This window comes from Rhinoderma darwinii, chromosome 11, assembly GCF_050947455.1.
Source record: "Rhinoderma darwinii isolate aRhiDar2 chromosome 11, aRhiDar2.hap1, whole genome shotgun sequence".
In the NCBI taxonomy this organism is placed as follows: domain Eukaryota; kingdom Metazoa; phylum Chordata; class Amphibia; order Anura; family Rhinodermatidae; genus Rhinoderma; species Rhinoderma darwinii.
This window is the reverse complement of record NC_134697.1, coordinates 32,165,557-32,190,627: the sequence shown is the minus strand read 5'-3', so window position 1 is coordinate 32,190,627 and position 25,071 is coordinate 32,165,557. Positions and strand designations below refer to the sequence as shown.

Genomic DNA, 25,071 nt, shown 5'->3' with positions numbered 1-25,071 from the left:
TAAAGGATTCATATATAGAGTGGTACTGCATTGTATTTCAGATTCAGAAACCCAGTACATGTGTCTGGACTGCAATTTTTGTGAAGTGCTGGTAAGTTAGCTCCTTCCAAGAAAGTTATCTTCCTTTTCGGAAATATTGAACATGTCTTTTATACTGTATTATGACATAATTATGTAAAATAATGGTGGTCACGCAATTTTATATGTATAATATTATTAAGGACTTAAAAGAGGCAGAGTGAAGGCAGTCCTGGGGGCCTTCATTAGGCCCCTGGGCTGCCATAACAACCATCGTCACCCCCCGATATCGTTGCGGTCGGAGCGATGAGCTGTTGGAGGGGGTCACCCCCTCTTTTCACCGCCTCAGATGCTGCGGTCGCGATTGCCATTAGCCTCTATTCACATCTGCATAGTAGCTTCCGATCAAAGTAGAAGCCATGACATAGAGCCGGATCCGTGACATGACAGATCTCAGCATTGCCTGATGAACCCCATTGACTCACATTGAGGAAAAATGTGGTGTCTGTCATTTTAATGGCAATTATAGAACTGCATGCATCGCTATTCTTGCTGTCAAATCTGACAGAATTACAGATGAAGGCACCGATTGGAGCATCCTAAGGAAAACTTTGCAGACCACTTATTAAATTATAGCACCATGATATATACTGTGGTTCATATTACATACAACTGAAATGTTATTATTTGTTATTGTCATTCAATTGTGCAACATGTACGTTTCACTGTAATTTACACAGTATATTTGTCATTGAGGAACGATGGTGTATGAAAACACAACAGTGCAAGGATTTATCCTGCTTGGGTATTCTGAATACCTTGATAGCCAAATTGTATTCTTTTTTGGATTTCTGACCGCTTATTTCCTCTGTATTTTGGAGAACACATTTCTCATTGTCCTTGTTTGTCTTAATTCTCAACTTCATACTCCTATGTATTTCTTTCTTTGTAATTTGTCTTTCTTAGACCTTTGCCTGACCACCCTCATTCATCCAAAATTCTTGCTAACATTCCTGAATATGAGATCAATATCCTTCCATGAATGCATGGGACAGTTGTATCTTTACATTGCCTTCCAAAGCTTGGAGTATCTTCTGTTGACAGTCATGTCCTATGATCGCTATGTGGCAATCTGTAATCCACTCCACTATAATATCATTTTGAATAGGAAGCTCTGTGTAATTCTTTCTGCTGTGACTTGGCTGATCAGTTTAATAGATCCAGCCCCCATCATGCGATTGATGACTAAGTTGCCGTTCTGCAAGTCACATACGATAAATCACCTTTTCTGTGATTCTGTTCCATTACTACAACTCTCTTGTGGAAGTATCACCAGACTTGGAATTGTTATACTCATTGAGTGTGTGGTTTTAGCATTACCAGCCTTCTTATTTACATTATCATCTTATATTACAATCATTTCTGTCATTCTCAAGATACAATCAGCCAACGGAAGACTAAAAGCATTTTCTACCTGCTCATCCCACCTCACTGTTGTATCTATGCTCTATGTGACCCTGACCTGTGTTTATTTTGTGCCTCCATCTAGTAATACATCTGTGAATAATTCTAAAACAGTCTCTCTCTTAAATATAGTCCTTATCCCAATGGTAAATCCTATCTTATACAGTCTCCGTAACAAAGATGTGAAACAAGCATTTCTTAAACTTATAAAACGAAAAAGAATTTCAACAATGTAATGCAATGTTCTGTCCATAAGAAGATACAATGCGATTTAGTTTATATCGGAAAAGGAGTCATTGACATAGGTTCAATTACAACCATTCAATTACATTTTATATGTAGATATATTATACATTGAAATTTAATTAGCAAATACTTCATATTTAATATAGAGAGTTACAGCCTCTATTATATCCTCAACCCCCATTGTTTTTAACGGCACTAGACAGACATGTTGCCCATACAGGGGAAGAGGAGAGGGGTTAGCAGGGAGAGGGAACATAGAGAGGAGATAAAGACACGCTGCCCATATAAGTGTATGAAGAGGGGAGCAAAAGCAGAGTGAGAGAAACACACAGACATGCTGCAGCTTTTGGTAAGTGTTATGGTCTCACCCCAGTGCTGGATTCTCAGCTACACTGCTCATTTCTACTGTATAATGTACTCTATGCTGCTTCTACTAAGTTTTATACAGTATCTCACCCCAGCGCTGAATTCTTAGCTTCACTACTGCTGACAACTGTTTAATGGATCTTGTCTGTATGTTGTGTACATGGGACTGATGAGCTGGGTTCTTGCTTAAAATGTCTCTTGCTTCCTTCTCCCCCTCCCCTCTCCATAGACTTCTATGGGCATCTGTAACCTGATCTCTCAGTGAAGCTTCTATAAGTAAATTCTGAATGAGTGAACAGTTAAGAAAACAGGAGGGGAACAGAGAGGAAAGGAGCCTGATAAGTGGAGAAAGAAACATTTTTCGCTAATAAGATATTTTGCAAAGTTTCTTATATGCTCTTGTACTATTGCTTTATGGAAAGTTTTTTTTATGATTGGGTGTACACTTTAAAATGTATGTATATGCAGGGGATTTGGAGATTGGTATCAGAAAAATTGAGCTTTGACTTCTATAAAGATATATTAAGATTTAAGAACTTAATCATCTAAGAATATGGAACCTAAAAATTACATGGAAATAAAAGGTGGAGATTCACTTTAAATAATATTTTGTGCATTAATATTTATTTGAAACTGTTTTGCCAGATTCTAGAAGGGCAGAGAAATCGGACTGTGTAGTCAGTCAGTTCAGTGCAGTCCTTGCTCTATTTCCAGCATGAAGGGACTTGAAGAGAGCTCAGTGCAACAATTCAAGGTCAAAGTAAATCTATTATTATTTGCTTGCTATTGCTACCGTGCTTCTTGAAAGTGTATTGTTGGAAGTGTTTGTTGCTCTCTACAGAAGACCTAGTCCCCACATCATGTTCCAGTAATCCCAGTCACATAATTTATATACACTACAAGTTGGTCAAAAGTGTGTGGACTCTTGATCATCACAACTGTATGAGCTTGTTGGACATTCTATTCGAAAACTATTGGCGTTAATATGGGGTTGGGCCCATTTTACATCTAATTACAATTCGTTCCAGAGATGTTCGATGAGGTCGAGGTCAGAGCTCTGTGCAGGCCACTCAAGTTCCTCCCCACCAAACTTGTCACAACATGTCTTTATGGAACTTGCTTGTGCACAGGGATACAGTCATGCTGGAACCAAAAAGAGCCTCCCCCAAACTGTTACCACAGTGTTGAAAGCATACAGTTGTCTAAAATGTCTTTGTATCCTGAAGAATTAACATTACCCTTCACTGTAAACAAACGTTTGAGCCCAAACCCTGAAAAACAGACCCAACCATTATACATCCTCTGCTAAATTTTACAGTAGGCCCTATGCATTCCGGTAAGTAGCCTTCTCCTGGCATAAGTCCAATCCAGACTGCCAGATAGTGGTATATGATTCATCACTCCAGAGAACACGCTTCAACTGCTCCAGAATCCAGTGGCGGCGTGCTTTACACCACTCCAGTCATCACTTGGCGTTGTGCATGGTGATCTTATGTTTGTGCGCAGCTGCTTGACAATGAAAACTAATTTCATGAAGATCCTGACATACAGTTCTTGTGCTGATATAACATCCAGAGGCAGTTTTAAACTCTGTAGCAAGTGATAGAACAGAGGATAGGAGATTTTTATGCGCCATGCGCTTCAGCACTTGGAGTTTGTGTGCTCTACCGCTACATGGCTGAATTGTTTGTAGACGCTTCCACTTTACAATAATTGCACATTTGCCGCAAGCCACTTGCTTTTTAGTACAACCCATACTACTACCAATGATTGTCTATGGAGATTGCACGACTGTGTGCTTGATTTTGTCTACCTGTTTTCAATGGTGGCGACTGAAACACATGAACTCCAGAATAAAGGAGTATCCACATAGTGTATATACCCCTAGAATTGTTAATTTTGGTGTAGGTGTATTACTCAGTAGAAGATCCTGAGAATATTGGAGTGGTTGCGTGTTTGGGGGAGAATACCAGGAAAAGGTTGATTCTGACATTGACTTGTAGATTCTGACCACTTGTAGTCAGCGTTCTTAACTGATATTCCTGATTTGCCCGTAGATCTCAGAATTCAGTATTACATTTTATCTTACTGATCCAATAAACTGTTTGAGTGTACCAGCCATAAGTGTACTGACATGGCATGGTTATTGAAACAATAAAACATCACAAGATATAAAACGAAGGTATTCTCCTCTGTAGCACCCACATTATGTGCCTAAAACTTTGTAATATACAACCATAGGGAATCTGTCACAGTACAGGGTCTGTGCATGGACTTTGCAATATGCATAGAAGCTAAATGTAAGTACTCCCACCAGCACTACTGAGCAGGAGAGACAGCAAGAAGCCCACCAGTTGCCAGTGCTTGGATACCTTAAAGACTATGTAAACCTCTGAAAGAGATTTCTTTTTTTTTTTGATAAAACGGTCAATCAGTGTAATTAGTGCAACTTTATCATTAGATTTTATTAAAAATTATTTTAACTTTTTGAGATACAGCTGCTCTATATTCTGTATACAGAGCAGCTGTATAGATTGCTAAATCCTGTTCCCATCAGGTCTGCAGGACTGACTGGATCAGTAAAAGCCGGTCCTGCATTGTCTCTGACATGCAGGATCCTCCTTTAATCTATCACATCTGAGTTCATAACTTAAGATAAAATGTGATAGATTACAGGTGGATTCACGTCACTGAAGGATTCAGAGCAGCTGTATCTCAAAAAGCAAAAATTATTTTTGATAAAAACTAATTATAAAGTTGCAATAATCACACTGATCATTTTATTAGAAAAAAAATCCCTTTCAAGGGTTTAATTAACCTTTAACAAGTACTCACTTTTTATTATAATAGTGAGCATTAGGAGGGACATGTAGGAAATGTATAAGGGTAATTGTCTGCAGTGTATTTTTTTATGGAACATCATCAAGAAATAATATCGTTATGAAGCTTTTAATGTGAATTAATACTTTGCTAAAATAAGAATTTATCAACATGAATCATTGTGAAATTGTCGTTTTATTTAGATTTACGAGTGTGAAGAAGATCTTTCAGTAACACAGGTTTATTGGTTTTATACTTATTATCAAAATTCATTCATTTACAATATGATTATGTATAAATCAAATATTAGATTGTCGCTATAACTAGATCACATTTAAAGGTGTATACAGTTTACAATATAACACCCAAAGAATATATTGTACTATATACTGCTAGATTTGGAATTTTTATTCATGCTGCAGATGTACAGGTCCAACCAGTACATTAACCTCCCTCAGTTGGTGAAGGTCAGCTGCTCTCTTGCGTCTATGCATACATCCTTGACTGCAACGAGAATTGGCACTGCCCTCCTTGCACACCACAAGCGTGCAATGAATGTATACATTGGAATGTTTCTTTAAAAAGCTGAAGGCATTGAATCCAAAGCGGACTATGCTGCTCGATGAGGACTGGTATGTTCTATAATCAGGAACTCTGCTACACCTGAAATAACAAGAGACAATGTTAGTCAGTCTTAGTTGTTATCTGGACCTTACGTTGGATGTTGTTCTATGTGGTACATTCTGTTGGCGTTCCTCTTTCCCATATGGTGTTTTGTCATACAATGTACAGTTAACCATGCCTAATTATTAGTACCATAACATGACATATGTTGGCCAAATAACAATACTATACAATTACCTAAATAATAGTACTTTACAGTGCCATCACCTTGACAGTCACAAATATACTGTACACTGACAGTAAATACCAACATACAGTCACCAAATAAGAGCTCCATGTGAAATTAATAACAATGTAATATAATTTGTAAGATTTCTATTGGTCACAAATGCCCCTAGGTACCGCCTTCAGCAGGTGCGGCAGATGCACCCTGTGTGACTGCACAGCTCGCACAAGTCTAAGGCCGGACATGGTTTTTATGATTTTTTGGGATATGAAATAGACATTTGCTTCAGGTTGACCATGGGACCAAACAATGAAGAGTACCAAATTTGCCGTGTGAACTTTGAAAATAAAGAGTAACTGTGGAGTAGAGTTTCTGTCCCTTAAATAGAGATTAGAAGATTAGAAAAAAAAAAGTGTCTGCTTTGTGTAATCCAAAAGCGCAGGTGCATAAAACTGGGTGTAGACATCCAATGCATCATTAACCTATGATTGCACCAATTATCATCTATTGCCTCATGAGTCTCAATTTTGCATGATGTACTCAGGCCTTGAAATGTTGGGCAGGGTTTTCAGTACTTAGTTTGGTGTACTTAGAAGGTGCTGGGCAGCCAGTCTGATCTAATAGTATGGGCATAACTGAAAGGATGGAAGTCAGCACGATGGACCGTATACGGTATAACCTTGTGACTGGCACCATATAGAAGCCTTATCAGTGTGCAATTATAATACTGAGCTGTCACCCCCCCCCCCCCCTGATGAATGGGGGCTGTGCATTAGTATTTTGAAATTGTAAGAACTCCCTTACTCAACTAGTACATTAACCTGCCCTTGTATCAGTAAGTATGGCTATTTTCAGCGTAACACTATATGGACAAAACTATTGGGACACACATGTTAAGTATTAAATTCAGATGTTTCATTCAGTGCAATTGGCACAGGTGTATAAAATACAGCACCTAGCCCTGCAGTTTGGCTTTAAAAACATTTGTGAAAGAATGGGTCATTCTAAAGAGCTCAATGAAGTTCAGTGTGATACTTTAATAGGATGCCACCGTTGCAGCAAGTCAGTACATTCAATTTCTTCCCACCTAGATATTCCACAATCAGCTGTGAGTTGTATTACTGCAAAGTGGAGGTGTTTAGGAACAACAGCGACTCTGCCACGAAGTGCCAGACAACGTAAAGTTACAGAGCGGGGTCACCGAGTGCTGAGACGCATAGTGTATAAAAGTCACCAATGCTCTGCTGAGTCCATAACTGCAGAGTTACAAACCTCCTCTGGAATTAACATTCGCACAAAAACTGTGCTCCGGGAGTTTCATGACATGGGTTTCTATAGCCGAGCAGCTTCATGCAAGCCTTACACCATGCACAATGCCAAGTATTGGATGGAGTGGTGTAAAGCAGCCGCCACTGGACTCTGGAGCAGTGGAAACGTGTTCTGTGTAGTGATGAATCACCTTCTCTATCTGGTAGTCTGATGGATTAGTCTGGGTTTGGCAAATACCAGGAAAACATTACCTGTCTGACTGCATTGTGCCAACTGTAAAGTCTGGTGGTGGAGGGATAATGCTATGGGGTTGTTTTTCAGGGGTTGCACTAGGCCCTTTAGTTCCAAGGGAAAGCTTAATGCTTCAGCATACCGAGACATTTTGGACAATAGTAGCTTCCAACTTTGTGGGGACAGTTTGGGGTTTAGCCCTTTTCTGTTCCAGCATGACTGTGCCCGAGTACACGAAGTAAGGTCCATAAAGGTATGGTTGCGTGAGTTTGGTGTAGAGGAACTTGAGAATGGCCCGCACAGAACCCTGAACTCAACCCCGTCAACACCTTTGGGATTAAATAGAACAGAAATTTCGAGCCAGGCTATCTCGTTCCAACATTAGTGTTTAACCTCACAAATGCTCTTCTGGATGAATTGGCAAAAATTCCCACATATACACTCTCCAAAATCTTGTAGAAAGCCTTCCCAAAAGAGTGGAAACTGTTTTAGCTGCAAAGGAGGTGTCCAACTCCATATTAATGCCTATGGACTTAGAATGGGATGTCATAAAAGCTCCTGTAGGTGTAAAGTGTAGGTGTCCCAATACTTTTGTTCATATGGTCTATATTGCACAGCAATCTACCACGATTGGACAGTGCGATAATTGCGGTGAGTATTTTCACCATGGAGCCCGAGCCCTATAGGAAAAACATATAATAAAGCATAATTATAAACAGAACATAACAGTACATTACCCATTGCGAATGATATAATAAACATTTCTACTGAAGTCAATCTCATCTGGGGATGCCACACAAGTATCTATAAATAGGACCAGGGTAGGGTCAGATGTATGTAAAGCGGCTTGCAGGTATAAATGCTGATTGAGCTTCACATAGTATGGATATTGATACACTGGATACGTGAAATTTGAGGACTGGAAGAACGTCAAATTGGCAGAATAGAGGCCATATTGGATTAAATTGTTCTTTATGAAGTCATCTGCGGAGTACATGCCTTCCACTACAGTGTCTTGGTACATTCGGCATGTAAGAGTTAGACCTATTTTTTTTCTATATGTGATAATTGTGTTGGCTGAGTCGGTAAATAAGGTGTTTGTATAAGTTATTGTGTCATTTTGAACCTGTAAAAGAAAAAACAAAATGTAAAAGAATTATATAAAAGGATATGAACTCTGGTCTTCTTATGATGATGTTTTGTATAATATGATAAATAGATATGAAATAAATAGATACATAGACTTTCCTACCATTTTTACTGTCAGACATCTTTCATAAGGTATACGAAACTCTAGCCAATCTGATACAGTACGAGGACGACACTGAGGATCATTCAAAAAAATATTATCTGAAGAAAATTCCAGCGATTCAAGATAGCTAAGTGAGACTCGAGCTTCCATGTAGTCTGAATGGCATGACAGACTGACTATAAAAAGAAATTAAAGCAAACATATTTAAATAAAAACTTGTATTCTCATATGTTTAATGACTCTAAACTAGTTACTTTAAGAAATATAAAGAAATTATTTTGCCTTATAGGTAATGGTCTTGGTATTTGATTTACATTTTGAATCAATTTTAATTAATTTTTGTAACTTTAACCGCTTACTATCCGCATATAGGGGTGGATTTACTAAGCTATCTAATATTTAGACAGTAAAAACTTAAACCGTTCAGTCTGAAGATGTGCCAAATTTGTCACAGCGGTGCACGCTGCATAATAAAATTGGTGCATCTTGCTAGACATGCTATTCTCTTCCTTATACCAACTCTTGGAGGGCTTAGTTTTCCTTTGGCGCAACTTGATGCATTTTGTTGCATTTTAAGCAATGCCCCTTTCCCGCTAAGCCACGTCAACTTTTCTAGATTATTTATAAAGTATAATTAGTCTAAATTGAAATGTACCATATTGCGCCAATTTGCGTAAAATTGTAGAAAATTTTTCTAGATTTCCTAGATGCAGACAACGTAATAAATTTGCCCCACTGTCTTTGGAGCTGTTTCTTTATGTGGTTGCAGAATCCCAGGTGACAGTTATCCTCCAGAGAAGGCAGAAACTGTTTTATTTGTATACCGTGTCTGTTTTCTGTTTGCATCACATAGAGCGCTCCTTAAGAGTAGTGTACACAATAAAGGAAGCGACAATTCAACTTTCTTTATTTCTTGATAATAATGTGACACATCATGTGAATAATTTAACCCAGTACCGCTGTGATTGTGACAACTGTTACAATGTCAAGGCTGCTTAATCCTATAACAGAGGCTGTATGTTAGGCCTCGTTCACAACAGCGTTGGTTTCCGTTCATGGGTTCAGTTACAGCTTTCCATCAAAGGAACCCATGAACGGAACGGCAATCTGAAACCACAGCTTCTGTTTGCATTATCATTGATTTCAATGGTAAAGTTTCCGTTGCAAATGGTTTCCGCTTGCCTCCATTCCGAAAGGTTTCAGTTTTTTTAGCGAAAACAATAGCGTAGTCGACTGGAATGGATGAACGAAAACCCCAAATGGAAATCAACACTGATGTGAATGAGACTTTAGACCCAGTTACAGGGGAAATCTAGTGCAGTGAAAATAATCATGCTCTCTAGTAGTACATATACTGTACTACTAGAGAGCAGTACAGTATATGCAGTATAGGTAGAGTGCAGTACAGTACATGTAGTGTGGGTAGAGAGCAGTACAGTACAAGTAGTACAGGTAGAGAGCAGTATAATACATGTAGTACAGGTAGAGAATAGTATAATACATGGAGTACAGGTAGGGAGTAGTACAATTTATATAGTACAGGTAGATAAAAGTGCAGTACAGGTAGAGCGCAGTACAGTACATGTACTACACGTCGGGCGCAGTACAGAACATGTACTCCAGGTAGAGCGCAGTACAGTACATGTACTACAGGTAGAGTACAGTACATGTACTACAGGTAGAGTACAGTACATGTATTACAGGTAGAGCGCAGTACAGAACATGTAGTACAGGTAGAGAGCAGTACAGTACATGTACAGATAGAGAACAGTACAGTATATGTAGTACAGGTAGAGAGCAGTACAGAACACGTACAGGTAGAGAGCAGTACAGTACATGTAGCACAGGTAGATAGGAGTACAGTACATGTAGTACCGCTAGAGAACAGTACAATGCATGTAGTACAGGTAGAGAGCATTACAGTGCATATAGTACAGGTCAGTGGCGTAACTACCACAGTAGCAGCAGTAGCAGCTGCTACGGGGCCCGGGGCATGGGGGGCCCGTGTCGCCCTGACAGTCAGGCACATTACATTATGTGCCACTGCCAGGCCTGGAGGCACGGGCCCCCTCGTGCCTAGTAGTAGCATCACGAGTCACGACACTAACGTTACACTAGGCATCCGGGGGGGGCCCGGTGACAGCCACGGGGGGGGGTCCGGGGGCCCGGTGATATTCACTGCACACTGTGCACTCCACTGATAGTCCTCCCACACACAGTGGAATAGGACGGTGATACGTGGTAGGAGGAGCGCTCAGGCAGGGGAGAGGACAGGGGCCAGAGCTAAACGACCGACGCGAGACTTCGGGTGGAGGACAGTACAGTCAGGAGCCAAGGACTGCCGGAGTAAAGTCAGGACTGCCGGAGTACTAGCATCCCATAGGACGGGCGGAGGACGTGCAGACTGCAGAGGACAGGTACATGATGTACATCAAATAAAAAAGTTCATGGGAGAAGGGAAAAGTTTTTAGGTAGAAAAATCTGCCTCATAATTCCTTCCGGAATTTTGAGGCATATTTTTAACACTTCCCGCGTTTTTGTTGCATTTTTTTGTGACGTTTTTCGGCCATCGGGCTGTGGGCAGAAAAAAGCAGCAAAAAATGAATTTTCTGCCTGCCATTGTTGTCAATGGGAAGTCGGAGACAGAAACGTCCGAAGAAAGGGCATTAGGCTATGTTTACACAGAGTATTTGGATGAGTTTTTTGACGCGGAAACCGCGTCGCAAAACTCGTCAGAAACGGCCAGAAAATGCCTCCCATTGATTTCAATGGGAGGCGTCGGCGTCTTTTTCCAGCGAGCAGTAAAACTGCCTCGCGGGAAAAAGAAGCAACATGCCCTATCTTTGGGGGTTTACACCTCTGACCTCCCATTGACTTCAATGAGAGGCAGAGAAAGCGTATTTCGCTGTGTTTTATGCCCGCAAGAATCGGCGTGCAGGCAGAGGAAAATCTGCCTCAAACTTCCAAACGGAATTTGAGGCAGATATTCCTCTTGCAAAAAACTCTGTGTGAACATAGCCCTTTTTCCCGCAGGTGTTTTTTAGTGCTCGCAGGAAAAATGTCATGGATTTCAATGGGAGGCACTTTCTGACGTTTTTTGCCACGGTTTTCGCGTAAAAAAACTCAGTGTGAACTCCCGCTAACACAGTGGCGTAACTACCGCTATAGCAGCCATAGCGGCTGCTACGGGGCCCGCGGCATGAGGGGGCCCGTGTCGCCCGCCGGCACGGGCCCCCACCATGGCCGGAGGCTCTGCTAGCAGCCGCTATTGCTGCTACAGCGGGACGCCACTGAACACTACGGCAGAGCAGGGAGGTATCTCCCCGCTCTGCCATTAAACAAGAGACATGTATCCCCTATCCACAGGATCTCCACAGAATATGGGATACATGTGTGATCGCTGGCAGCGATAGGGAGAACGGGGGACTGAAAGTCCACTGAAGTTCTCCATGACAAGACTCGGACTTCCGGGGTCTGTGTCGGCACCTCCGTAGAAATGAATGGAGCGCCGGTCGCGCTTGTGCGCATGCGTGACCAGCGCTCCTTTCATTTTTCTTGTGCTGCGCAGACGCCGGAAGTCAGAGGTGAGTGATGGAGAACTTCGGGGGACTTTCGGTCCCCCGTTCTCCCTATTAATGCCAGCGATCACACATGTATCCCCTATCCTGTGGACAGGGGATACATGTCTTTTGTCTTTTCACACTGTAGGTCGCATTTTTTTGGGGGGTTGGGGCTGTATGGCGTTATCTACAGGGGGGGTCTGTATGGCGTTCCCTACAGGGGGGGGTCTGTATGGCGTTCCCTACAGGGGGGTCTGTATGGCATTCCCTACAGGGGGGGCTGTAAGGCGTTCCCTACAGGGGGGGGCTGTATGGCGGTCCCTACAGTGGGGGCTGTATGGCGGTCCCTACAGGGGGGGCTGTAAGGCGTTCCCTACAGGGGGGGCTGTATAGCGTTCCCTACAGGGGGGCTGTATGGCGGTCCCTACAGGGGGGGGGCTGTATGGCATTCCCTACAGGGGGGGGCTGTATGGCGTTCCCTACAGGGGGGGCTGTATAGCGTTCCCTACAGGGGGGGCTGTATGTCGGTCCCTACAGGGGGGGCTGTATGGCGTTCCGTACAGACCCCCCCTGTAGGGAATGCCATACAGACCCCCTGTAGATAACGGCATACAGACCCCCTGTAGATAACGCCATACAGACCTCCCTGTAGGGAACGCCATACAGACCCCCCCTGTAGATAACGCCATACAGTCCCCCCTGTAGATAACGCCATACAGACCCCCTGTAGATAACGCCATACAGACCCCCCCTGTAGATAACGCCATACAGTCCCCCTATCTACAGAGGGGGCTGTATGGCGTTATCTACAGGGGGGACTGTATGGCGCTATCTAAAGAGGGGGCTGTAAAAAAGGCACTATCTACTAGGAGGGGGGGGTTGTGTGACACCCAGGGGAGGGGGGGCCCCAGTCAAAAGTTTGCTATGGGGCCCAGCCTTTCCTAGTTACGCCCCTGGTACAGGTAGAGAACAGTAAAGTACATGTAGTACAGTTAAAGATCAGTAAAGTACATGTAGTACAGGTAGAGAACAGTACAGTACATGTAGTACAGGTAGAGAGCAGTGCAGTACATGTAGTACAGATAGACAGCAGTACGGTACATGTAGTACAGGTAGGGAACAGTAAAGTACATGTAGTACAGGTAGGGAACAGTACAGGGCATGTAGTACAGGTAGAGAACAGTAAAGTACATGTAGCACAGGTAGAGATCTGTAAAGTACATGTAGTACAGGTAGAGAACAGTACAGTACATTTAGAAGAGGCAGAGAGCAGTACTGTACATATGGCACAAGTAGAGAGCAGTATAGTGCATGTAGTACAGGTAGAGATCAGTAGAGTGCATGTAGTACAGATAAAGAGCAGTAGAGTGCATGTAGTACAAATAAGTAGTAAAGTACATGTAGAACAGGTAGATAACAGTGCAGTACATGTAAGCACAGGTAGGGTTACAGTACATGTAGCACTGTATTATGCCTCAGAGATGCACTACTATACAGACAATTTATACACTTCAATAATACAGCGCCTTAAAGATTGGCTTCACATGACATTCACTGTACCCAATGTCTTTTCACGATTCCCAAATTTCTTACCAACGAATTGCCCTTGCTGATTGGCTGGACCTTCCTGTCTGTGGCATTGTTAGTTACATATGGTTTAAAATTACAATGGCCCACGAAAGACCATTGTGAATTTAAAATATTGTAACATGATGCCATTGCAGATACCCTGCCCTATAAAAAATAGAAACTCCACAAAAATAACTTTTAAACTGGTCATTTAGGCCTAAAATACACACGTCATGAAGACAACCCCTGTCCATATGCCCTAAATGCCACCGCAGCGGAAATGTCTGGCTGACAGACGCTTTCCCTGGCAAAATCAGCTGTTTTCTAGGGAAGCTGGTGACAAGGAGCTATTTGCTAGGTTTTTTTTTACCTTATTTTTTTGTGTTGTGGATACATTACCATTTTGGTTGTTGGTATAGGTAGAGTAGTACGTTGCAGAGAATTCTGGGCCTGTTTGTCTATCAGGTCGTGTGTACACAATGCTGATGCTGTTTGACGAGGAGATGAAATTTCTCGTGCTTGTCCTGCACAGATCTCCAAGTAAAGGTGATCCAAGAGGCGTTCCATCATAAATTGACAAATATGATGAATTGCAGGATTGAGAATTTTTCATTCTAGCCATGAGAATTTTAGGAATACAACGTCAGTAAAAAAAATAATTCAAGATTGAATCTTTCCATGCAAAAAGCAGTTTTCTCTAATTGTAGAACTTTTCCAAAGTGCAAAACCCAAAAGTGTGAAAGGTGAAAAAATATAAATAGTGGTTGTCCCAAGAGAGAGATAAAAAATATAATAAAAGTCAGATTTATAGATCCTCGCACCACTCAGAGGTTAGAGTAACTCCCATTAATTTTAATAGAGAGTGGTCACACATTGGTAGCTCACTATCCATTGAGGTTTGGAACAGGGACCAGCTCTTTCACTGGTGGTCCTAGCTACCAAACCTGCATCAATCTGAGCTCCTTAAAAAGACAACTGCTTAAAAAGTAACATTTTGGTTTTCTATTAAGATATAAATGTGACACTTTTTTGTCTTATACTCACATAAATGTTCTGAAGTTGAGATGAATTCTATTATTGTTGGTGACGCTTATGTACCAAACACAGGAATCAGACTCGGAGGAAATATCGGAATCCAAAGAAATATTGCCGTGCAAATTTGTCAAAATGCCCCCACATCTAACTGCAGAGAGTAGACAAAAAAGAGAATGATTTTGGACAAAACACATAATGTAAAAAGAAACACTTGTATATTGTATAACTATATAGAAAATAGAACCCATAAATAACCTATTATGAACCCACCAAGACTTACGTATAAGATTTACAGAAGTGAACCTTATATTTATTGAAATTATTCCAGTTGACATTTCTATATAGACAGTGGGCTCTTTATGAAAAGCAGAAACCTATGTACTTTTTTTTTTTTTTTACTGTAAATACAGTGTTAATCTAAATAGGATGTTCAGTCTCACAGTATGAAGGTAAAACTTAATCATTGTATAATGAAAAGTTATGCAACTTACTAATGTACTCAATTATCACAATTTTAAAAAAATCTGTATTTGCTTTCAGTGAATGGAAACATTCCTGTTTACATCTAGAGGCTGTATAGTACTCATACACCTAATGCTTCTAACAGCTATGAATTTGCTACCATGTGTCTGACCTAGGCAATCCTCTATAAGCTTAAAAGCAAGGATTTCACCTTCATCGATACATTGTAGCAAACGTTGAACTTTGTCTTTCACCCTCATCTGCTATGAGGAAGGACACTTTATTCTAAAATGTGTAAGCAGGAGAATACATTTGGAGCAATGTTTGCATTTTTAATCTGCTGAATAAAAGTTACATTTTATACTTGATGATCCTCCTAGCGCTAGACTTTGTGTGAAATGTTAAATTGTCTGGCGCTTTAGACTCCACCCATCAAGTAGGCCACACCTTAAGTCATGTATGGATTTAAAATATGGGTGCGTAATTAACATATTAATACATATCATTTAAAATGTTCCTTATCCAGGGCTGCCTATTGATAAGGCCTACCTGATATTAATAGATTTAATTTCAATAATAGTTAATAAACATGTTTACTTACTGTTGGTGTTCAGTTCGCCTGTAATGTCAGAAATGAAAAATTTAGATATTGATTAGTTATTTCATTTGTAAGTATTCATCTTTAGGCTCTGTTCACATCTGCATAGTGGCTCCATTTATAACAGAAGCCATGTGACTATGGCAGATCTGTTAAATGACAGATCCCAATGACGTCTGATGGACACCATTGACATCAGGGGTCTGCTGTGGTTTCCTTTGTTTTAAAGGCAAGAATAGCATGCAGCGCTATGCTTGTTGCCAAACCAATGAAAACCAAGAAAGACGCTCTAAATGCCTCCAATGCAAGTGTGAATACAGCCTTATATATTCAAATCATTATCAAATTTGACAAGAAAAGTAAATGGAAGTAATAATCTAAGAAAAGTTTTTATTCATTTTACTTTTTTTTATAATTTATAATTTTTTGTTTTTGTGTTTGGGCAATTTTCAATAAATATATAGAAGAATAAGTTATTGTGGTGGGATAAAACCCCTTTAATATAGAATACTTGCTTTAGAAATGGGGATTAATTCAGTAGTTTAAAGGGGTTTTCCCATGAGGGACATTTATGACATATCTACAGGATATCCAAAAATAAAGTATTTGAAGCAGCACAAATCCCGATGTCAGGAGCGGTGTCACGCTGTAAAGTCAGACAAACCCAGCCAAGGCTTGAGAAAGACCGTCCACTTGTCATGGGTTGAAACGTTGCAATTATTTACTGGATGTTTGACCAATAAAATAATCTGTTGATTGAAATTTGGGAGACGTGTGCTGCTGTTCAACCATGCTTTTTCTGAGGATATCTATAGGATATGTCATAAATGTCAGAAATATGCGGGTTCCACCTCTGGGACCCGCACCTATCTCTAGAACAGGGCCCCCTATACCCCATTCTACCTTTTACAGCTATCGCTGCCTCCCGGCCACTTCCTGGTTGTATGGTCGGGAGTTATGAAAACAGCGTAGCTCGCTGCGCTATGCTGTTTCCGTAAGTCCCATAATAGTGAATGGCAGTTATGGAATCAGCGTAGCATGTGAGCTACGCTGTTTCCATAACTGCCATTCAGTTCTATAGGACTTACGGAAACAGCATAGCGCAGCGAGATACGTTGCTTCCGAATTCATGGTCGGAATTCACCTGCTTCTGCCACAATCCAGAGCGGCAGGACGGGGTTTAGGGGGCCCCGTTCTAGAAATAGGTGCGGGTCCCAAAGTTGGGAGCCGCATCTATCTGACATTTATCTGACATCTATCTGACATTTATGACATATCCTGTGGATATGTCATAAATGTCTCTCATGGGAAAACCCCTTTAATGGCATCATAAGGGTACAAGCACGCGAGGCGGATTACGTGCAGATTTTCCATGTGGGTGTACAGATGGAACATCTGCTGCATAATACAGCACCAGCAAGTAGATCAGATTTTAATACATCTTATCTACATGCTGCAGAATTTTTCCATACAGAAATTGACATTTGGTGCACATTGTACAATCATCAGCAATAAAAGGGGTGAAAGCGACAGTGAAATCTGCAGCTAATTCCGTATGTGCAAGTGGATTTTCAGCTGATTTTTCGGTCCTGTGTGCAGGTACCCTAATACCGTGACATACAGATGTAGCCGTCTTTAGCTTGACTTTTAACGCATTAAATACACAGCGGCAAGAAACTTTAACATGACTTTTTCAATGGCTTTTGTTGTGTGATATTACGCTGCAGCAAGTTATCAGAGTCAAGATAAAGATGGCTACATCCGTACGACAATGAGGGACAAGTCTCAGATGTCTTTGTCTAATTGAGACTTTGGTGGTATTATGTATTTGGGTCAATTTATAGGCTATGTACACCTTTAAACACATTTATTTATTTTTTTAATTAAAAAATGTTTGAGGTGATTTTAAACAGCTTTTAAATTGGTCTTTATTTTATAAAAATGAACTTTTCAAAATAGAGCTTTTATGTATCCTATATAGAAGCTGTATCTTGCCATCAAACCGATTCCGTCAGATCAGCTGAACTGACGGCTCGACTGAAAGCTGGTCCTAGGCGCCTCTGAAATGCAGGATCCAGCTAATGACGATCACTTCTACTTAGTTTTATTGTCGTTAGCTGGATCATGCATGTCAGAGACGCGCATGACCAGCTTTCAGCTGACTTTTTAGTCCAGCTGACCTGACAAAATCAGCTTTGACTGCAGGATAAAACTTCTATATATACAGACACATAGAAGCTGTATCATAAAAAGTTTTAAAAAAATTCATAAAAAACTATTTCAAAGTTGTTTAAAATCACCTCATACATTGTTTTATAAAAAAAAAAAACTTGCATTCAATGGTGTACATAGCCTTTAACCAACAGACAATGAAAGATATTATAAAAAAAACTGTAAATGACAAATAGAGTAGCAAGAAGTATAAAATTAATAGATGTAAAAATAATAAAAAACATTAAAAAAAACATTGTCATATTTGTACATTATGGCAGTGAAAGGGAAAAACAAAATTAACACCACCATTTTTTATTGTTTATTGGCCTGGAATGCCACCCACCACGTAGTAGTGATCAGCTGATGCAGAAGATATCACCAAAACACTATGCATGACACCAGCCTTGTGATCACAAGGGACTTCATGAAGAGAAGAGGAACCAGGGATGCCTCTTTTACAGCAACCCTTAGAATCATATGTGTACATGCTCTAACTGGACTATGGAATTTATGCAAAAACATGTTATGATATCAAAGTGTAAAAATGTTGCATTATTATTAAAACGTATATTGTATAGATGGATCTAAAACTGTAGTATATATCCATAATTTAGTAGGCAATAAAATATAAATAAAATGATTACATCCATCAAACTGTACCTGAGCAGATGACTCCAGCATCTTCATGGTGTCCACAATTGTGTGTTCCAAAGCCTCTGTGTGGACAATCCCACAAGAAACGTTCATTGCCTGTACATGCCACATCATCCAAGATTATCAAACCCTGCCCTTGACCAAAAGCAGCACTGTAGTTAAATGCAAGAGCATTGCCACAACCTATTTGGCGGCATACAACTTGTACATCTGGAATATCCCAACCATCATCACAAACTGTTCCCCATTCTCCATTATAGAGGATTTCCACACGACCATCACACCGACTTCTACCATTCACCAGCCTCAAAGCCATTTCCGTAACTAGAAGGAAAATAAGAATAGGGACAATAGTGAGGTCCAGACACAATGTGCACAAAATTTATGGACAGGAAAGAGAGATTTTCCTGTAGGCATTGGGGATTATTTAATTGTTGTGTCATCTAGTAAATTAAGGATTACATTAGCCTTGGCAAATACAATTATTTCTACTAGCATTCCTGGCTTCTGAAATCCTCTCACACATTAAGCTGGCCAATTTATTGAGTATGCAGAAGCAGTAACCAAGCCATAAATTGAATTTAGGGGGGCTGTTCAGTTGACAGAGGTCTATGGCTGGGTTCACACGTGGCGGAATTTCACTTAAATTCCGCTGCGGACACTCCGCAGCGTTAATCCGCAGCGGAGCCGTTTGTCCATTGACTTACACTTTAATTTAGCAGTGTTCGTTTAGACGAGGCGTAAAATTCCGCTGCGGAGCATAGGCTGCGGAGCGGAATTTGGTGTCCGCAGCATGCTCTGTCTGTTGTGGAGCAGTGGCGGACTCATGGCGGAATTTCTCCATTGACTTCAATGGAAATTCTAAGTTCCGCAATGAAGTCCGCAGCTGTCATGCACATGTCATGTGTGCTGCGGATGCGTCTTGCTTTTTTAACTTGACATTTCTTCATTCTGGCTGGACCTATGTATTTCTAGGTCTACAGCCAGACTGAGGAAGTCAATGGGGCTCCCGTAATGACGGGAGCGTTGCTAGGAGACGTCAGTAAATAGTCACTGTCCAGGGTGCTGAAAGAGTTAAGCGATCGGCAGTAACTGTTTCTGCACCCGGGACAGTGACTACCGATCCCAATATACATGTATCTGTAAAAAAAAATGAAGTTCGTACTTACCGAGAACTCCCTGCTTCTGTCTCCAGTCCGGCCTCCCAGGATGACGTTTCAGTCTAAGTGACGGCTGCAGCCAATCACAGGCTAATAACAGGCTGCAGCGGTCACATGGACTGCCGCGTCATCCAGGGAGGTCGGGCTGGATGCCGAAAGAGGGACGCGTCACCAAGACAACGGCCGGTAAGTATGAAATTCGTTTACTTTCACTAGGGAAAGTGCTGTCCCTTCTCTCTATCCTGCACTGATAGGGAGAAGGGAAGCACTTTTCCCGCAGTCCGCAGCAGCTAGTCCGCATCAATTTTCTGCACATTTTGTGCAGATCCGCAGCCGTAATCCGCAACCCGGATTAGGTGCGGCATTGATGCGGACAGTTGCGGAGGAAATCCGCCACGTGTGGTCATGCCCTATAAGAGAAAAATATTTTTTGTACCGTTATCATTTGTACTTTGAAAAATCCACGCACAAGTTATAAACTATGTTGCTATTTTCCCATTATGGTATGTCCTAATGTTCTACAATTGCTAACAATGTTTTTTTGCAGTTTGCAACTTATAATTCATTGTGGGAGACTTTGAAGGGGAAAAAGTGTTGAAATCAAAATTGAGGTTTTTAGCCATTAAAACAACTCTACACAAGCTGAATATCTCACGTCACAACGTTTGTTTCACAGATAAGTGGCAACAGATTGTTACATGAGGCAGAGACGTGGGCAAGAAACAATCTAAGTTCGGTATACACATAAGCGGCAAAATTTTGTAGCGTGAGGTGCAGACGTGGCCAGGATACAATCTAAGTTTGGTACACAAATAAGCAGCAACAGTTTGTAGAGAGACAGCAAGGAACAAGACTACAGGCAGAAAGCTCAATAGTCTGCCAATTCAGGAAGTGCAAGGGCCAGACTTTTACAGTAAGCCAAAAAGGTGAGACTAATCAGGCGATCAAGGCAAGAAATATTAAGAGGCAGGAATCGAGAGAACCTAGACAAGAGATTCAGCATTAAGGCTGTCTAGCGTCTTAGATGGTTTAGTAAGAAGAGCTACTGCCTGGTACACAGACAGAGGTTCTGCGTTTTAATCCTGACACATGTATGAAACTAGTGAGGACATAAACTGAAAGTGTTGCCAATAGTAACCAATCTCATCACTTTTTCAGACTTGCTTTGAAAAAATAAAGGCTGGAAAATAAAAAAAGGAAAAACTCTAATTCTTAAATTCCACTATTTCCATGGTAAAACATGACAGTGGCTATAGCTCAGGAAAACGTATAGTAAAACCGTGCATTAAGAAATTTATTGTCAAGCAAAACAAGTTCTCTAAGCATAGACAGAAAAAGCTTAAGAACAATGTTCTAATCTTAAATAATATATTAAAAACCCAGCTTTCCATCTAATGTCCCCAAGCAATTTGACAAATTTTATAAATATTGACTAAAGAATGGGGAAAACTGCTTAATATATATATATATGTTCACATATAAAAATGGACAATGCCGAAACCTTTCTAATGATTTTTTTACACATAGGCCTGTAACTATGACAAGGGTAACCCTCTATGTGTAGAGGAAAGTAGGTTTCACCATAATCATAGATGGGGATTCTTTACTGTAAAAGCAGTGACGCTATGTAACTCTCCGCCACAGGAGGTTGTGATGGTTGATTCATTAAGCAAGTTCCAGATGGGCATAGATGCCTTTCTTCAAAAATATAATATTACAAGTTATGGGTACTAAATTTTGTAGATGGGACGTTGATCCTGGGATTTAGCCCTAGATCACGCTGAGGTTTTGGCCAGGCAGAAAAAACATGCTGTTCTTTCCGTTGTAATTGTTGAATGCCCACACAATTTGAGCCCGACCTTCTAGACATTTTTTTACATATACAGGCTACATGCCATAAATGTCCCAGATGGCGATACCTCTTTTAGTTTTATTGCAGCCACTGGAAGCGTTACAATCTAACAATGACCAGAAAAGCTTGTGCACCCCTGATTTAGGGAGTGGTAAAACTAAAATGTAACTTAGAATTTACACAACAATATTGCAAAAATTATAAAGTACTTACCAGCAAAATGTTCTGGAGCAACTAGGAATTAATAAAGAGTTTTAATAAGTTATAAAAGTATATATATTTCTGATTTCACGTATTTCTAGATATAGTTGAGCACATATAGCAGATTTATTATATATTAAAATAGTCCTGTACAGAGGCGTAAATTGAAGCTCCTGAGGGGAAAGCAAAATTTGTAACAGGGCCACCCAACTATCACGTGCCTTTTATAATACTAGTGTTTTTAAATACAGATGGGCCTTTCGTCCCCTTCAGGTATCAGATACAACTGTTATGTCTGCACGACCTATAGCTACATTTATTTGCTCCTCTACACAAGAACATGGTATGAAACTCTATATTATACATTATCTGTGTATATGGTCCCTGAACCAAGATCTCCCTAATATAAAAGGTAGAAATTACACAAATGTAATGCAAATGGATATTATATGGAGTAATGTAAAAATAGTGACTATGCAGCGTACTTACGAGTCGAGTATAGTTCAGTTGTAGTCCCTGATGGAGGAAAGATAATTAATATATTAAGATATATCATAGTTTGTTTTTGTTTTTAAGTACAAATCTCTAATTCCTATAAAAATTTTAAAATCTTTCCATGACAGGGAGGGCAAGGAGAATCCGTATTAACCATAGATGTCAGTATTTCCTTACCGTACTGTGAGTGGTTGCAACCCTAAAAGATGCATCAATTTACAAGACAGCAAAAATGGCATAAAAAATAAAGCATGTGACATGATACATTTTGTTCAACTCCCTAGAAATATTAGACAGATTTCTCTCCCTTACACTACCTCTTTGCTGGCGTATATGTACACCAATATTTTATGCAAAAAAAAAAGTGCTCACATCTGTAATACATTTTTCATATTTTAAAATGTTACACCTTTTTCTAGACAGTCATCAAAACCATCAAGATAGATTCAAAATGCGTCTTAAATACGGGTACTGGTGAATTTAAAGGAAAGAATGAGGCGGCAGACTGTGCTATTTTTGCTTTAAAAAATATCAGAACCCCTGATTGAAACCGAAAAACACTAATGTGATCAGAGTCTCAGTCAGGTATTTACTTAGAAGATACTAAGTATTCTTCAAATTAAATGAAGATCCACTATTTACTTACATTTATATCTTTACTAAATGTAACATCGGAGAACATTAAATATGATCTTTATTATATTTTTTGCTGTTTTACCTTAATTTTCAGTTCAATTTGTAAGAGAAAAAAGCTTGTGTATGTACGGAAAACTTAAAATGACAGCAGGAGATGACCTGCTTTTTGACAGTTGCCATGTAGCAACAAAAAAATATATTTTCTGCTTTGCACACAGAAAAAAAAATCCTGAAAAATAAGTATGGGAAATAGAAATTGGGGTAAATTAATATTACCATATAGTTTGCTGTCAGTACTATTCTATAGATATATGCAAGTGCACTATGAAAGGATTGGGAAAAGCAATCATTGCTTTAGTTCAAATTGAATTTATAAATAATGAATGATGATTTCTATTTATTTTTTTCTGCTTATAAATTACATTATATATGTATGAAAACCGAAAATGAAGTAAAAGAATTTTGAGAATTTTGAGGATTATGCAGTGAAACGTTGGGGAAATGTATTAATACCGGTACAACATACAAACGGTGCACCAGTCTCTATTTCCGTGCAACAAATAAATTACTAAGCCGCACGCCCTGTTGATAAATCTATTGCAGGGGAAAAACAACAACAGATCAAATGTGGTGCTGTTTTCCGCCACTTTTCAAACAGAAAAACTTGAGAAAACTGTGCAACTCTTGATTCCTGCTCACACAGACTAAGGCCTGATTTACACGAGCGTGTGCGTTTTGCGCGCGCAAAAAACGCTGCGTTTTGCACGCGCAAAAGGCACTTGACAGCTCCGTGTGTCATCCGTGTATGATGCGCGGCTGCGTGATTTTCGCGCAGCCGCCATCATAGAGATGAGGCTAGACGACGCCCGTCACTGTCCAAGGTGCTGAAAGAGCTAACTGATCGGCAGTAACTCTTTCAGCACCCTCGACAGTGAATGCCGATGACAATATACACCAACCTGTGAATAAAAAAAGACGTTCAAACTTACCATGAACTGCCTGCTTCCTCCAGTCCGGTCTCCCGGCCGTTGCCTTGGTGACGCGTCCCTCTCTTGTCATCCGGCCCCACCTCCCAGGATGACGCGGCAGTCCATGAGACCGCTGCAGCCTGTGCTTGGCCTGTGATTGGCTGCAGCTGTCACTTGGACTTAATTGTCATCCCGGGAGGTCGGACTGGAGGAAGGAGCCGGGACTTATCGGTAAGTCCGAACTTCTGTTTTTTTTTACACGTATATGTATATTGTGATCGAAAGTCACTGTCCATGGTGCTGAAACAGTTTAAGTCTTTCAGCACCGTGGGCAGTGACTGTCTCCTGACGTCGCGTACCCGAACATTTTTGGCCGGGTTCGGTCAAAACGAGTTCTGCCGAACCCGGTGAAGTTCGGTGCGCTCATCTCTAATTTGACACTCCGTTTGGATGTTTGTAAACAGAAAAGCACGTGGTGCTTTTCTGTTTACATTCATCCTTTTGACAGCTCTTGCACGAATCACGCAGTTCGCACGGAAGTGCTTCCGTGCGGCATGCGTGGTTTTCACGCACCCATTGACTTCAATGGGTGCGTGGATGCGCGAAAAACGCACGATTATAGAACATGTCGTGAGTTTTACGCAACGCACTCACGCTGCGCAAAATTCACGCATCGTCTAAACTGCCCCATAGAGTAATATAGGTGCGTACGACACGCGTGAAAAGCACGCGCGTCACACGCGCGTATATTACGCTCGTGTAAATGAGGCCTAAAACAGCGCAAAACAATGCTCAGGGGCTTCAAAAATATTGTGTTTGGCCTGAATGCCATGTTTTTTTAATGTCTTTATTCCAGGAAACTGGCGAAAATGCATTGATAATTGTGCCCAATTGTGTACACATATGTATTACACTTACCAGTGTTCGGTGGTTCTGGATATATTAAAATAGGGAGAAAAAGAAAACTTTATTAGTTTGGATTTTAGAAACCTAAAATCCAGTACTTTGTATGAATGTCTCATTATAACTACAGTTAGAGGAAAAGACATCCTGACATTTTATGTTTTATACGCTGATGGCCTCGGCTCCGGGAGCATGCATCTCGCTCCCACACTTGGTGCTTCAACTTATGGAGGGGCAGCTAGACTGGA

At 40.6% G+C, this 25,071-nt stretch overlaps 2 protein-coding genes across 2 annotated transcripts in view; one reads left to right on the top strand and one right to left on the bottom strand.

The window, feature by feature from the left end:
• Positions 1-5,321: 5,321 nt before the first annotated feature.
• The window catches only part of LOC142662936 (scavenger receptor cysteine-rich domain-containing protein DMBT1-like), a 70,934-nt gene continuing 51,184 nt past the window's right edge, over positions 5,322-25,071 (bottom strand). Inside the window, exons 9-13 of the mRNA XM_075841230.1 lie at positions 21,834-21,854; positions 18,817-18,932; positions 18,615-18,704; positions 8,002-8,390; positions 5,322-5,577 (exon numbers count right to left, since the gene is read on the bottom strand). Coding sequence (XP_075697345.1) covers positions 5,322-5,577; positions 8,002-8,390; positions 18,615-18,704; positions 18,817-18,932; positions 21,834-21,854 — 872 coding nt within the window. The remainder of the gene's footprint in view (positions 5,578-8,001; positions 8,391-18,614; positions 18,705-18,816; positions 18,933-21,833; positions 21,855-25,071) is intronic.
• Positions 7,176-25,071, top strand: part of RBP4 (retinol binding protein 4) — a 349,798-nt gene continuing 331,902 nt past the window's right edge. The window contains exon 1 of the mRNA XM_075841028.1: positions 7,176-7,185. The gene's annotated coding sequence lies outside the window, so the exon portion shown is untranslated. The remainder of the gene's footprint in view (positions 7,186-25,071) is intronic.